Below are 15041 nucleotides of genomic sequence, written 5' to 3'. Positions count from 1 at the left end.
CAAAGTGAGGTAGGTGGGTTCTTTTCGACGGAGACCTACGCCCACCCACTTCGGAGGAACTTCAAATTCTGGCACAATCCATCCAGCCGTTGCCGAAAGCAATGGCATTAACTCCCATTGAGTTGAATCCCCGGCAACCTAAGTTGCCATTGATGTGCCTGGTCATTGTCGGGAACGTCGGTGCCTTGTATCCCGATCTGCCTTGTCGCTTTTCTTTCTGGCCTCCGCGCTGTGCTGTGTAGAGAGAGGTATGAGTTGCTTGGAACCGGACCTCATTGCCTAATTTGCAATGTTCGCTCCATCTACCACTAGCCAGGGCCTCCACTCCACTGAATGAGCCGGGAGGAGACATTGGCGAGTGATGCGCGCGGTCAGCTGCAGAACATAGCCAGACAACGTCATCCGCCGCCACAGTTCCCGCTTTCGCTCACTCCCGCGACGCCTTCCCCCCCCTTCCTCCCCCACCTTCGCCTACCGTTCGCAGACCCTCCACTTAAAACCCCGCGACGGGACTAGAAGCCAAGGCGACGCAACGACGCAGCGCAGCGTCGCAGACACTGCAGCCAGTTCCAGGTGATTATTCTACTAGCCCAGCCTAAGCACTGAGGTCTCGACATCCATCGGCAGCCCCCGGCCGGGCTCCTCTTTTCTGATCTCACAGCTTCCCCGTCAGCCCCTGGCTTAGGTTTCCCCTTTCATCTCCCGCATCATGTCAACTCCTTGAAGCTAGCTCCGAATAGGTTGCGAACCGCCCCTGTTTGGTGGCAATTACCTACCTTAGCACACATCCCGCGCCTCGCCTTCTCACCACCGCTTTCTGCGCCTGGCGAGAGGCGCACGTTCCCGGCAATCAGGTCGTCTTTAACTAGACAACTATTCACAGTGCGGGGCCCTCGAGCGAAACGGAACTTTGGTCAATCTGGCCAAGATACCCCGCCATAGAGACGCTTGAATACCTATCAGCCCGGGTCCTCGCGCACGTCTTGGCTTCCCCCGACAAGGACCTCTCTCCTTCCTCTCCGTCCTCGCTATGGCGGCGACCGTCGCTACGTCCCAACCCCTTGGGGGTGGAGGGCTTCACCCGTTGCAAGCCCAGGGGCTACGCGCCGGTGGCGGCGGCCAGCAGCAGCAGAGACAGCAGCAGCAGCAACAACAGCAGCAGCAGCAACAACACCAAGAGGAGGGTGGCGATGGGGGTCTCGATCTAGCCCACCGGAAGCTGACTCTCAATGACTTCTATAGAGTGCGGACATTAGGGACCGGTATAGCACTACTCCTAGATATACGTGTCAAGTGCGCCAGGATGGCTAATAACCGCGTTGCCCATTGCGACTATTTCTAGGCACGTTTGCGCGTGTCGTCCTTGTGCGGCCCGCGATTGGCAGCGAAGCGGATCGCTGCAAGGTGTACGCGCTGAAGATACTGCGCAAAACCGAAGGTACGTGAAGTCGGCCGTGATCACAAGATACCGGCGACCAGGCGTTGGTGGGCCATTGGCAGAAGGCGGGTTTTCTAATAAAACCTGCTACCTCTAGTCATCAAGCTCAAGCAAATCGACCATGTGCGCCACGAGAGGCAGATCTTGGCCGACGTGTCAGGCCATCCCTTCATCACCAACTTTTGCGCTTCGTTTTCGGATCACGACTTCCTCTACCTGCTGCTGGATTACATCCCCGGCGGCGAGCTATTCACGTACCTGCGCAAGTTCCGGCGCTTCGACGAAGACATGGCGCGTTTCTACGCGGCCGAGATAGTGCTCGTGCTCGAGTACCTGCACGAGCAGCAAGGAGGGATTGCCTACCGCGACATGAAGCCCGAGAACCTGCTGCTTGATGCTGAGGGGCACATCAAACTGGTCGATTTCGGGTTTGCCAAGCGGTTAGGTAATAACAAGAACGAGCATCCAGTCGAGACATACACGCTCTGCGGCACCCCCGAGTACCTGGCGCCCGAGGTGATCCATAACAAGGGCCACACAACAGCCGTCGACTGGTGGGCGTTGGGTATACTGATTTACGAGTTCTTGACGGGCTATCCGCCGTTTTGGCACCAAAATCCAATAGAGATTTACAAGCAGTGCGTACCACCCCCTTTTTTTTTCGTGCTGTTTTAGTGGCTGCCAATACAACCGTGCCCCCACCCCCTGACATTCCTCGTGCCACACAGAATCGTAGAAAAGCCGGTCGTCTTCCCGCACGATCCGCCCATCGGCGAAGAAGCGAAGGATATCATCAGGCAGCTGTGCACCGTTGACCGGTCGCGGCGGCTGGGCAACATTAGCGGCGGCGCAGCCAAGGTCAAGGCGCACCCGTTCTTCAACGGCGTCGACTGGGACGCCGTGATCCAACGGCGCCAGCGCGGCCCTATCATCCCGCCCATCCGATACCCCGGTGACGCCCAGTGCTTCGACATTTATCCCGAGGAGGATGCGGTGCGCGACGAGTACACGGACGAAATGGCCGAGAGGTACGACGACTACTTTAGGGACTTTTGAATTAAACCAAAAAGGGGAAAAAACGGGAGACGCTCTGTTTGCCGTCTTGCGTGTGCGTTTCGCTCTGCGCAAAGTCAGCAGTGCAACCATACACGCACATTCGAAACAGCACTCATGCTCCGATCTCGCTGCCGTCGCCGTCGTCATCTCCGTGCGCCCTGCGTTCCCAGGTTGCGGAACGGGGGCACAGTGTGGTGGGTTCGTCATGTTCATAAACCTTTATTCCTCCTTTTTCCCATTCGTAGTCTATATATACTCGCCTATATCCTTGGATGGAAGTCATCCAAGCGGCGGGGGCGGCGGTGTGCGTGGTGGCTCTTTTGGTTGCCTGCCTGCCTACATTGTTATATCTTGGGAGGGAAGAGGCTGGCGTTTTCACTCAGTTGGGCCCTCAGCCACCTAGGTACGTGCGCTATGATCTTTTTTGTTTTTATTTTATTGTTTTCTTTTATTTATTTATTTTTGTATACAGAAAAACAGCAGGATACCGGGGAGAACGGCAGCTGTTTGTATACCGGATGACTTTCGACCATTTTTGGAAGAGGTTCTATCAGTCGGTACTGGAACCTACTTCAAATGGTCGTTGTGTTAGGGGGCAATAAGAAAGCCGGACAGGATATACCTAGGTAGAAGCATCGCAAGTAACATAAGGTATATACTACATATTTGATAACGATGTTTACCTACCTAGGTAACTACGTAAATTTATGGATTTTTTTTTGAGTCAATAAAAAACGAATATATATGGATGAGAAATGCGATGGATATCTTAGGTGCCAGGCTGTGATGCGCTGGAGCGCCGGTATTAATGGGTCTGCTCTTGCATGTTCTTTCAACTGTTGTATTTGAAGCAGCTTCTATCCGTGCCTTAGGGTTTGGTTTTCTTAAGGTATCTTGAGCCAGAAAACTAGAGGCATACGTTTCAAGGAGCCATTCTCGTCGTTTGCATTTTCAACCTTCTCTTTGCGTCTGGCAAATAACATGTTCATGGCACCCGACTACCCGCCTAGCAAGCAAACTGAGTCCTCCTCTCGATGTAGGTGCCTACCTAAGTTGTGTAGAAAAAGAAAGGGGTGCAAGAATAAGGGAGCAAAGAGAAAAACCCAACCTACAGCTACGAAAAACCACAAACATAGACAATCTAGCCCCTCTCTTAACTAACCAAAAAAATAGAAAGCTATCTACCTAGGTACCTGAAGCTTCGCAACAGCGCTCTTGAATACAATTTAAACACATTACCTTGCACATATCTGCGCAGCTGTATATCCACACACAGTGCATAAAGAAAGAAAGACGAGCGGCAATACTGCTTAGCCATTTCAGCCAAGACACTTTTTGTTTTCTTCTTTATCTTGTCCCCCTGTCTCCTTATTATTCCCAAAGGAACAACAAACAATATTCACTGCTCACTCACGTTCACCTTAATATCATTACACACTAAAAATCACCAACACCAACCCCGGCAGACCTCACCATCAACAGACAGAAAACTAGCGCCTTCACATTGGAATATATTTTATTTTACTTTTTGGGATTCATTAGAGTAAGTAGTATAGGCCTCCGTCTTGACGTCACCTGTTCGCCATCGTCACCCCCTCTACTCATTTATCTCCACCCCCACCCCATGGGATAACACCATCGTCATCACACCCACGAAACAGACACACATGTACCTAAGGTAGGTATGTAGGTAGTCTACTCTATGCCAAACCGTATAAAAATGTCCACTCCGTCCGCCGCCGCCCGCAATGACAAGAGCCCAGAGGGGAAAAAAATGTATATACAAACCACGATTAGTCTAGGATTCACCCTCCTCAACGCCAGAGAGTTTCCCCGCCCCAGTTAGAGTTTTGACTTTTGACTTTTTAATTTTGATTCAGCCGCCCGTATGCAAGCCATCATGGCATACCATAGCATAGCATGGCGTAGAATCAGCCCCTCGAAAACCACCACCAGGCGCCGACACCCAGGGCCACCAGCGTCGCGAGGAGGAGGGCGCCCTCAGAAGTGCTCCACACGAAGGCCGACCAGCCGACAAAGATTTCCCTGCGGCGGGCGGCGGCGCGGCGTTCCCAGGCGTGCACGTCGATGGGGACGGGAAGGTTAGCACGAGGATCGGCTGCGTACTTGGCCTGGTCGCGCTCCGGGAGGCGCAGGGCATCGGGACCGAGGAGGGGGACGGAGGCGCGCCAGAAGACGGGGCGGTGGTCGCTGGAGCGCAAGACGGGGAGGGCGTCGTAGGCGCGGACGGCGATGGCCGGTTTCTCGGCAGCGCCGTCCTGCGCCGCCACCCATTTGGGCACGTCCAGGTACAGCACGCGGTCGCACCAGCCGGGCCAGCGGTGTGCGGCGAAGCGCCACGGCACCTCGGGCACGCCGTTCGGGGCGGCGCCGGCGCGGACGGCCGCCTCGTTGGTGGCGCCTGCGGCCTCGTTCTGCACGTTGAACTTGTACGTGGGCCCAAAGGTGATCGGGGTCTCGCTCAAACCGTGGAAGGCGCGGCCGGCGAGGCGCTCCTGTGTGAGCTGGTCGCGCTGGAGGAAATCCGGGAAGTAGTCGGGCGACTCTGGGTCGAATGATGGGAAGGCGGAGCCAGGCGGCGGAGTCGTGGTGCTGATGCGGTAGTTAAGGTCGCCCGCCAGGAACAAGTACGAAGAGGGCTTGAAGACGGAGAGGTCCTGCAGCCGTTCATGGTGCTCAGGGGCTAACTGGGCGTGTATATCGTCGTGGTGGGGCAACGGAAGAAGCGGTTGCTGCGAATCATCCTCTTCGGCCTCGCTGCTATCGACGCTGTTGTCGGTGTTCGGGGCTTCCTCCGAGGGCAAGACGCGCATGTTCCCCTCGCCGTCGCCCGTCAGGTCGGGGGTTGGGCCTCCCTTGTGGGCAGGGAACACAACGTCTGGCAGCGCGTCCTTGGGGTTGCCAAAGAGCAGGCCCGACATGATTCTGCCCCAGTTGGCGTTGCGCTTCTTGAGGTTCCACTCCATGGCGGCCAGATGGGCGGCGACGAAAGTGAGCTCGGCGGTTTTCGGGGAGCTGCCGCCGCTGCCCCACGTCACGCGCAGACCGACGGCGCCCTTGTTTCCCATGTCTGCGGCGCCAAACCCGCACTCGGCCTCGTCGATTCGCTGGAAGGCCTCCACGTCCCGGGCGAACAGCAGGATCGCCGTCATGCCGACGTTCTTAGCGCGCACTAGCGTGTAAGGCGCTTTCCGGGGCGTTGCCCCCGGCGCCCCTCCGTTCCCATGCAGCTCCTCCTGCCTATGATGCAATCCCGACAAGAAGCTCGTCCCCTCCCCGGACAAGCTCGTTCCTAGTATCCTTGCCGAGGCGAGGTTGAGCGCCTCTTCGTAGCGAGCGTAGAAGGGGTCCAGCAAGTATGACCCGATGAATGCGTACGAGATGGGGGCTACCTCCTGGAGCGAGCTAGCGATTGGAGGTCAGTAAGACAAGCACAGACAGGGACAGGTAATTCCCAAGTGAACATACAAGACGACAATGTCAGGCAGGCCCGTGGCGTTTTGCGACAGGGCGCTGTGCAGATGCGAGGCAAAGACGGCAACATTGATGAGGTTCTTTGCGCAGTTGAACGTGAGCATAAACAGGTCGAGTGTTGACGGCGCCATTGTCTTTTCCGCTGTTGTCGTCGCCTTCTCCCGTAATGTGCTGGTGGTGGTTGTGGAGGGGGCCGGGGAACCTGGTAATAACCGGTCCATCTTTGGTGCTGTATGTGCGTAACTTGGTGGGTGAAGTCCGGTTTCCTGGGTCGTCACAGCTGCAAGCGTTGGGTTGGGCCTGCTGCTGTCTCCAAAAGACGTCCTAGCAGGTTATTGTGACAGGTGACAAGGGCTGCGTCGGGCACAGCGGCGGCACTGTTATGGCACTCTGACGAGCTAGGCACTGTCGCGCAAGCGGCAAGTCCCGTAGCTTCCCGAGAAACTTGAAATCAGCAATGGAACTACCCGCTACTGCCCCCTAGAACTACCGTTTGTTGAGCCGTTCTTTCGTCCGCCTTGACGAACGACCAAAAAGCGAGGGCTACCTGACGTCCCGGGTCGTAAGTCGCAGTGAAAAGATGAAACAGGCTCAAAATAAAGTTTGCTGCCCTGACAAACGGAGGAGTAGCCTGGAGATGCAATTACCAAGTTAAAAGACCACAGTCGAGTAAGATGCGTTCCCAGATATCAGGACTAGGAGGTAGACAGCATACATCACCAACAGCTACTCCCAACCTTGGGGCTGCCTTGTCTTATATGTCCACCTGCCTCGGGTGCTCCCTCACAATCGCTAGCCTGCAGTGACGCCTTTGCCTTTGTTCTGTCCTTGCCTAATGCAACTCGAGTCCTAACCCAAACAAGGCAAGCCAGCAGCTGACTCGTCGAGGACATGTACAGCCTCCTGACACCGACTTTTGAGAAGCACCTGCCGGTGCAAATGTGCATACTCTGCCAACGTGACAGAGGCTGAGCACCCCCCCACTCCAGTCACCTCGCGCGGAAATGCAAAATCGCTCAGCGCTACCGAATCACGGAATCCAAAGACGGGAAAGCTCCGTGTAGGAAAATCAAAACGAGAATTGAATTATGGAAACTACCTGCCGTGTATTGCCTGATCCACCCCAGATCGGTCATCACCGAGAATCATTACCTGTCTCAGACCCGATACCGTTGCCGTACACCCACGGCCTCTCCGTTCACGGTATCCCGGCGAGCACCAGAGAAACGGGTCCAGGGATCAGACCAGTTTTCACTGCCACCACCGTCGCTGTTGGCCGTTCACATTGTCAGGGCTTCTTGTCCTTGGGGCACCTCCACGATTGACTGGAATACACAGCTGCCCCCAAGTAAAGAACGGTGCTCGTCTCCACTTCTAGAAGCAACAGTGACCGAATTTCCATGCCAAAACAAGCCCTTGCGCGGTCGGCGACAGGTAATAATTATGGCCACCGTGTTCCACCGTCGTCTTTGCAATCCACCAGCCTCTCCGTCACGCAGACTGTTCCCGGCCCCAAAATAGAGCCACGAAGCGCAGTCGCCTGAAATGACGAGACCACGTCCTCTTTTGCCCTTCCCATCCTCGAAAAACTTTGTCGCTTCATCCCCTAATTACCTCCCCACAAGCGAACTCTGATGATTGAGAATGGCGCGACGACGAGTGCAAAGAAAAATCGTAAAAATGCAGAATTAAGAGAGAGGGGAATGGGGTTGAGAAAGAATGCCGTTTCTTGCTGCTGAAATGATGCTGTGCTTGATCTCGTAAATGGTATGGCCCAAAAACCACTTGCACGCAGTCGGGTGTCTTAATCGAGTTGTCTCGTCGTGGCTGCTACCCCCAAACGGGGCGTCAAAGACAACCGCTTCCTATCGACAGAGAGTGTCCCCGAAACAGTACTCCGAGAAGCTCGAGGTACCGGACATGCCGTTCGTCAGGCTCCCAATCGGACAGCATACTAGCCGGTCTTGACTCAAAGTCAAAACCCCATGCCAGTAACGCTGCCCGATCGAAAAGTCATCCGAGCCATGATTAAGGCCGTTAACCGATGAGATGTCGAAAAACTGAAGAAAAGCAATCCGTAACACTAGGGTCTGGAGTCGTGTCTGCTATCGATGCCGGTCTAGACTCTCTGCGGTAGAGTATCTAGTCTGGCGAGAGACCTTCAACACACCGCGACGAGCGAACTTCGCAAACAGCCTGTGTCCGGTCCACCGACGAGACATCAAGTACTCCAACAACCCAAAGGGAATCTCAGATCCAGATGGCCTCTGGTCCATCATTTGGGGCGATAAGTGCCCGAAGCATATCCCGAGCCAGCGCCTTGGCCTTTAGCAGCCGAGCGCAGCCTATGATCGCAAACTGAATGTCAGCACTCTTGTCAGCATGGGACCTCGGGCCAGCGTTTTTGAGCACACCAAACTCGAAGGAAAATGATTCCTTACTAGGAATGCTGTTGGGCTAGGCGGACAAACTCACATCCTGTCGCTTCCACCGATGGCACGGTTGGTGTCGGTCGTCTCAATCTGCTTACGGGCTCCGCGGTTGAGCGCCTGCTGAGTGTCCTTGCGAGCAGCGGCGGCCGCAACATCCTTGGAGTCAGTAGCTGTGGCCTGGTTGGTCTGGTTACCGGCAGCCTGCTGGATGGCCTGGGCATTCTTCTGATACTTGTAGACGGTCCAGTCGAAGACGTAGTCGTACTGGAAGCCCTCGCGGACAAAGAGATCACGGAAGATCTTGCGAAGGTAGCTGTAGTCGGGCTTGTCATCGAAACGGAGCGAGCGCGTGTAGTTAAGATAGATGGCAAACTCGTTGGGGAAGCCACGGCAGAGCACGTCCGTGGGAGTGGTCATCTTCTTCTCCATGATGCGGTCGTACTTCTGCTTCTTGGTGGCAGCCTTGAGGCCCTGCCACGGGAGAGAGCCGCGGCAGAAGTAGAGCATCACGTAGCCAAGAGACTCCATATCATCGCGGCGGGACTGCTCAACTCCGAGATGGGTGTTGATGGAGGCGTAGCGGGCCGTGCCTGTCAAGTTCTTGTTCTCTCTGTACGGGATGTGGAAGTGGGTCTTGGGATCCCGGTACTTCTTGGCGAGACCGAAATCGATCACGTTGACCTGGTTGCCACGCTTGCCAATACCCATGAGAAAGTTGTCGGGCTTGATATCACGGTGGATGAACGACTTTGCGTGAATGTACTCGATGCGGGAGATCAACTGGTCGGCCAGAAGCAAGACAGTCTTGAGCGAGAACTTGCGGTTGCAGAAGTTGAACAGATCCTCGAGACTGGGGCCGAGGAGGTCGAGAACCATGGCGTTGTAGTCGCACTCGGTGCCAAACCAGCGAACAAATGGAATTCCAACGCCGCCGGCGAGCGACTTGTAGACGCGGGCCTCGTACTCGAGCTGCGGGTGCTTGGCCTTCACACTCTCGAGCTTGATGGCAATCTCCTCGCCAGAAATGATATTGGTTCCGAGGTAGATGTCGCCGAACGAGCCAGAACCGATCTTGCGACCGATTCGGTACTTGTTTCCGACGCGAAGATCCTTAATGTCACCATCAACACTGTCAGCTGGACTGTTGCTTCGAGTTACTGTTCCTCGGTCCTCGTTATTGACCCAAGTTGAGGCTCGAGATCCGCAGGGGCAAAGCATGGTGAAAGCCGATTTTGGTACGACGAAAAGCAGGCCAAGGAAACAGGAACTGGCCTGAATTAAGAGGAAGGGGGGAAGGGTAGAGAGGGGTAGAGACTTACCATGGTCGTCATCTTGGCGGTGAAGTCGAGGATTGTTCCTCGGTCGCTGTCGACGGGAGAGCGAAGTATAAAATTTGAGTTCGACGATAACCTGGAAGATGGAAATATCGAGGGTAAGCCTTTATGTTAGAGGATGGCTGTGGTTAGATTGATGAGCGTCGTTGTGGAGGAAAAGGCGTCGAAGCATGGGGTTGAGGGAGGGTTTGGCTGAGACTAGAAACCACCGCACACCAGGGGGCGTAGCGACACGCGGGGACAGTGTATGCGAGGCCAAAGGATAAAACCCTTTCGGTTCACTAAATCACGGCCTCCAAATCTTTGAAGAATGCACCCCGAGATTTCCAACTCAAATGAAGAGAGAGAGAATTTGTTGAATGCAAATCGAAAAAAGAGAACTCACGTATCGTCGTTGAGGCGGGCTCCCCGGACGTCAGGTCGATGCGAGAGGGGAAAGAATCCTACGTCCGACCGGTGTGGGTGTGGTGGTTGACGAGCACGAGCACGATTTTCACGCCTGACCCGATGGCCGAATGTGCTCTGCGAAAAAAAGTTGTTAGAAAAGCAAAAAGATGTGGAATGCAAAGCCCGAGAAAGGCTTCCGGGGAGTTGGCTTTGAGTTTATTACCCTCAAAACGTTATGGCGGGAGTCCTTCGCTTTTTCTTTCGCTCGGGGCGTGAGGGGAGGCGAAAGGCGGAGGTTATTTAGGAGAGGAAGAGCGGCGAGAAAGGGGAGCAAGAGGGGGAGGAGGTGGTGTCAGCAACAGGATTTGGGGAGACGGAAGCCGAGCCCACCCAGCTATTCCTGACTGCAGGCCCTGGCGCTCAAAGCCTGGTTGGGTCTGTCCCTTCAGTGCCTCCTTGCCTTCGCCCAGGACCCCGTGGCTAGCTGGCCAAGCATGAATTTACACAGTGCGAGCTGCCAGATGGCAAACGAAGCGATTGACTGGGAACGGGCGGCCAGGCTCTGGGGAGGCAACCATGCCGCAAGACCAGTCTCTCATCAGTTAGGCAGAAATGGCCCAATACGGACAGGGCACCAGACACTGGCCCATCACTTTTCCTGTTTTCAGCCCCGCCCTCTCCCTCCCGCCTTCAACCTTTCCTGCACGGTGCAACCGACGATATTTAACAAAGCCGCTTGCGCGCTAAAGTAAAGCAAAGCAAAGCGCCGCACCGCAGCTTGGAAAGCGGGCGGTTTGGAAGGAGGTTATTGTGCAACTACGCGCCCTAGCAGGTTACAGAAGGGCCAATCTCTGATAGGCAGAACCTCCTTGGCAGCAACCTTATCACGTACATTCCCCCCTCTGGCCGTGTTTGATCCAAGCTGTCGGGACTCTCAAGACAACCTGCACTTATTACTGAGTACATTCGACGCAAAGTTTCAAGGGCGTCAAGGCAAGCACATGTCGGCAAGGTGCACACATGCGTTACGTGACGGCAACAGGTTACCAACTCTTCCCGAGGCATGCCTGCCTGCCTCTTGCCTCCCGCCGCAAGGGAGCCTGAGATTGGAAACCTGTCGACAGCAACGATGCTTGGGCCAGGGCACCTCATCAGGTGATGACGGGTCGCTGCCAAGTCTCAGGCAGTTGTTACCTCACGCTCTGAGACCTGTTGACTCGGTCTGGAGCGGGACACCTGGGCAGAGATGAAAGGAGGTCGTCGAGTGGCGGTGGGTCGCGCCCTTGATACGTGCACGCTTGCTAACAGTTGAGATCCAAGAGTGCTAACAGTTGAGATCCAAGAGCCCGTAGCCTGTAGTCCGTGACCCTTTGGATAGGTCCCAGTGGAACTGGTGTGCTGGCTCGGAGATGGACGGACTCGGAGTCAAGAGTGCAAGAGACTTGTGGAGCAGGGAAAGCTCACACTGTGCTGTACCCGCACGTACGGCCTCGCCAAGGCCCGCGAAGGGGCAGCGGGCCTGGCCTGGTTGCAAATCTCCCTCCCCCCCCTGACGCCTCGCACAGCCTTGGGGGCATAACACGGAGCTACATCGTAGATTGGAACTTTTAATGCGGGCCTGGGGCAAGAAATGGGTACCTTCGGTAGCGCACTCAATAGCCTGACGGGTAGTTACAGCTCAGGCAGAGGTGGAGGGCATAATTACTAAAATGGAAAGACATTTCGAGTCTGGCACGCTATCTAATTAGACACCGGCCGGTCTTGTGGGAAAGGCAGACGTTCGATGCTTTTCGATCTGAATATACACCACACTACACCTTAGTACGGCACCCGTTAGTGCCTCGTAGAATACCAACCTAGATGATGCAAGGGGCCTGCTCGACGTGACAAGGGCCGGCCAGAAACAACGCCTCTCTAGCCACTCGTGATGAGCCGGCGCTGGGCATCCGGTGAGGTTTGCGTTCGGAGCCTGACTACAGCGGTCTCAGGCGTCGAAAGGGCGCGCCTGGTGATGACTAGTGCCCGCGTTAGGTTGGTTCGTCGCTGAGCCCTCTTGTTGCGCCTTTCTTTGGGACCGCGGGATGGTTCACGCTGCCGCAGCCGCCTCACCACCTCACTCACCATCCAGTAGGACGGGCGGGCATTTTAAATCCTCTTTGACATCCACCAGTCCCGGCGGGCTGGGTGAGCAACATGGCCGTCGGCAAGGTCAAGTCTGGTCTGGGTCGATCCACGTTGCCATCTCAAATTACAGGCATTCTATTCCATACGGAGCATCGCTTTCCACTCACTGCTCTGATCTGGCGGTAGTGCCCCCTTGCCTTTAGCCTTGTTCAAGCCTTTTCGGTCACGAAACCAGGCCCAGATTTCCCAGATTTTCAATTTCTTTATCCGCAGCAGCTGTTGTGCTCACCGCAGCGCAGGTAAAGTGCATACCTCTCTAGTTAAAGCACAGAGCAAACACCAAGTTCCATACCTACTTCGTAGACCCAACCGAGAACAAATGTTAACCGGATTTCCATGTCTTTGACCACATTCCCCTACTTCTATAAGAGTATTACCCCTCAGTCACCTAACTCGGTCAGCCTGGAAAGGGTCTGGAAGGAAGCCCCCAAAAGGACTCAGGACTGTGAGCGAGAGGCGAAGGGCCGATGGGATTAGTTGGACGCCGCAGACGCCCCGGCGTCTAGCAGATTCCGCAACTCGGATTCATCCAATTGCGTGCACAGACGGCCCGCGCGTACGTCTGGGGGGGCGGTTAAGCCCGGCGCGGTGAGCTTTTTTAGAGTCCAGTTCCAATCCCACGGGCAGCGACTCAAACGAGGCATAATTCTCCAACGCCTAACAAGCTCTGGGTTCGCTCCCGTCGCTTTCACAATCACGCATTCCCTAAAATAGCAGCACCCTCCGCCCGCCGGAGGATAAGTGCGGATCTTTTCTGCGAAGACGCACTCGCCCTAAATTCTTTCGGGACCTAAAAGAGGGGGGGGGTTAATGGTCATGTGCACGCCCTTTGTACATACAATACATCTATCCATCCATACCTTACATACTGTACGTAGTGTCCCCGGCGTGTGTAATGAGGCATTCCATTCGGGCCTGTATGCACGAATTACATAGCCCCCTACGGAATACCCTGGCCATTCACGAAACACAAAGCGCCCTTTTTTTTTCTTCCCGTGCTGTGCAGTGCAGTGGCTAGCAGGCTTCGACCGTCGATCGCCGGATGCGAAATGCGACGGCTCGGAATCGGCCATCCCATCCCACATCTATCAAGGATTCTAGATCTCTTTGCCTTGGTTACAGTGCAGCGCTTCGCTTCGCCTCTGGTCTAGCCGCACGGATCGAGAGACAGCGACAGGTTCCCATCTCCCCCGGCAGTTCACGGATGTCCAGATTCGTGCGAACCCATCTCGATCGTGCCGATCCGGGCTCCGGGCTGTCTCCCCATCCTTAGCGCCTCTGCGGGACGTGGAAGACCTACCACCTTTCAAGATCGAGTCGGATGACGGAGCCTGTTCTGCTTTGCTGTCGGCGCCCACGCTTTTGTCTGATTCGGTGGTAAGGCCAGAGCGTCCACTCTTCTTTGAGGGTATACCCAGCCTAGGTTGTAATCTGTGAAATACGGAGTTATACTTGGAAGGAGGATTCCAATCTCGGTTCCTTCCCCACTCTTGCAGGGCTTGTAGAATCCGACATCCAATATGGTATACGAGACAGACGAGCTGCTAACTCGTTCGTGTAAGTCGTTGCAGGATTTCCCATGCCTCCCCATGTAGTGTGAGCCCTTTGATAGACCCTTGAATGTATTGTTATTAATTAACTTCTGGCACCAAACGATATCGATCGGCCGCTGGCTCGTGTTAGGTTGCGGGGGGACAATGCCACTGTCCGTACATGTACATACAAGTCAGTATAAGGGGTTCACGGCGACAATTCGGCGCGTCCAGTGTTTCTCAACTTGTCTGGGCTTCCATGTCATTGTTGGGCTCCTCCTGCCTGTCTTGGGCACAGGCCGGTACAGTGTCACTCTCTCATCAGTAACTGGTTGTAGAGCATCTCATGCCTGCCAAACTACCTTCCCTGGTGCATAGGTTTGTCTTCTTTATCGTTGCACTCCCTTTTAGGTGTATCTCAAAGCCGTCGCAACCCAAATTTCCCTTTAAACCAGGATTCAGACCCAAACGTCTGACTTTCTCCTTTTCAGACAGTCACCAAAGTCACACCCTCAACAACAAATTCCGTGTCAAAGCTTCCACTCAGTCTTTATATCCTTCGTCAAACCCAGGTATCATTGCCACAGTGCATCTTATGTGTCTGGGTAACAGAGCAAGGTTGCCTAAGAAGAGCACGCATTCGCAATGCCAGCCTAGGTCTATGAACCATGATTTCTAAAACTTCCTGAAACCCCAAAGAAAACCCAAGCCAAGTGCCGCTGCCTGGCTCTTCGTACAACGCCAATGCCTTCCTTTTGCTAGGTAAGGTAGCTTCAGAATGACAGACGGCAAGCCGAGCACTTCTCATAGTCCTTGCTCACTTAGGCACGAAGGTTCTGCAGGTAGTTTCTGATTCGCAAGTGGTATTTTTTGGATGAAAATGAAGCAAAGCAGAGTGAGGTGAGGGGGGGTGCTGTCCTCTGCCTACATTCCTTTCGAGGCCATTTGCAGTGACTATGGAACTCAAAACGCGGCGAACAGAACGCAGCAACTAACACACTCAACCCGGTACAGTACACACCACATATACAATTCACTTGGATACTTGTTCTGTAGTTCCAGTAAACCAAGCTGTTCTCATTAAGTCACTTACAAGCAAAGAACACACGAACAAAGAGCAAGGGAGGCGAATCCTGATGGCACGGCTAACATGCAAGTACCGCTGAAAAGTCAAAGAGGGGAA

At 54.7% G+C, this 15041-nt stretch overlaps 5 protein-coding genes across 5 annotated transcripts; 2 read left to right on the top strand and 3 right to left on the bottom strand.

Annotated features, from left to right (window-relative positions):
- Positions 1-406, bottom strand: B0T26DRAFT_501900 (uncharacterized protein). The gene has a single exon (XM_060435377.1). The coding sequence runs from the start codon at positions 350-352 to the stop codon at positions 62-64; it is 291 nt and encodes a 96-aa protein (XP_060290354.1). The 5' UTR covers positions 353-406; the 3' UTR covers positions 1-61.
- A 624-nt stretch (positions 407-1030) lies between these two features.
- On the top strand, positions 1031-2494 carry B0T26DRAFT_757038 (kinase-like domain-containing protein; the record flags this gene model as incomplete). Its single annotated transcript, XM_060446195.1, has 4 exons — positions 1031-1262; positions 1343-1438; positions 1536-2076; positions 2167-2494. The coding sequence occupies 4 exons, from the start codon at positions 1031-1033 to the stop codon at positions 2492-2494; spliced, it is 1197 nt and encodes a 398-aa protein (XP_060290353.1).
- Positions 2495-2630: 136 nt separating this feature from the next.
- B0T26DRAFT_501879 (uncharacterized protein) lies at positions 2631-3138 on the top strand. Its single transcript, XM_060435376.1, has 2 exons — positions 2631-2897; positions 2975-3138. Exons 1-2 carry the CDS (start codon positions 2767-2769, stop codon positions 3084-3086), a joined length of 243 nt encoding a protein of 80 aa, XP_060290352.1. The 5' UTR covers positions 2631-2766; the 3' UTR covers positions 3087-3138.
- Positions 3139-4425: 1287 nt separating this feature from the next.
- B0T26DRAFT_744298 (Endonuclease/exonuclease/phosphatase) lies at positions 4426-6120 on the bottom strand (the record flags this gene model as incomplete). Its single annotated transcript, XM_060444396.1, has 2 exons — positions 4426-5920; positions 5984-6120. The coding sequence occupies 2 exons, from the start codon at positions 6118-6120 to the stop codon at positions 4426-4428; spliced, it is 1632 nt and encodes a 543-aa protein (XP_060290351.1).
- A 2047-nt stretch (positions 6121-8167) lies between these two features.
- B0T26DRAFT_501750 (kinase-like domain-containing protein) lies at positions 8168-10191 on the bottom strand. Its single transcript, XM_060435375.1, has 4 exons — positions 10141-10191; positions 9741-9859; positions 8431-9531; positions 8168-8347 (listed from the first exon to the last, which is right to left on the bottom strand). Exons 2-3 carry the CDS (start codon positions 9750-9752, stop codon positions 8461-8463), a joined length of 1083 nt encoding a protein of 360 aa, XP_060290350.1. The 5' UTR covers positions 9753-9859; positions 10141-10191; the 3' UTR covers positions 8168-8347; positions 8431-8460.
- Positions 10192-15041: the final 4850 nt, after the last annotated feature.

This window comes from Lasiosphaeria miniovina (genome assembly GCF_030549165.1).
Source record: "Lasiosphaeria miniovina strain SMH2392-1A chromosome Unknown B0T26scaffold_8, whole genome shotgun sequence".
Classification (NCBI taxonomy): Eukaryota; Fungi; Ascomycota; class Sordariomycetes; order Sordariales; family Lasiosphaeriaceae; genus Lasiosphaeria; species Lasiosphaeria miniovina.
The sequence above is the reverse complement of the archived record's forward strand: the minus strand, read 5'-3'. Positions and strand labels throughout refer to the sequence as shown.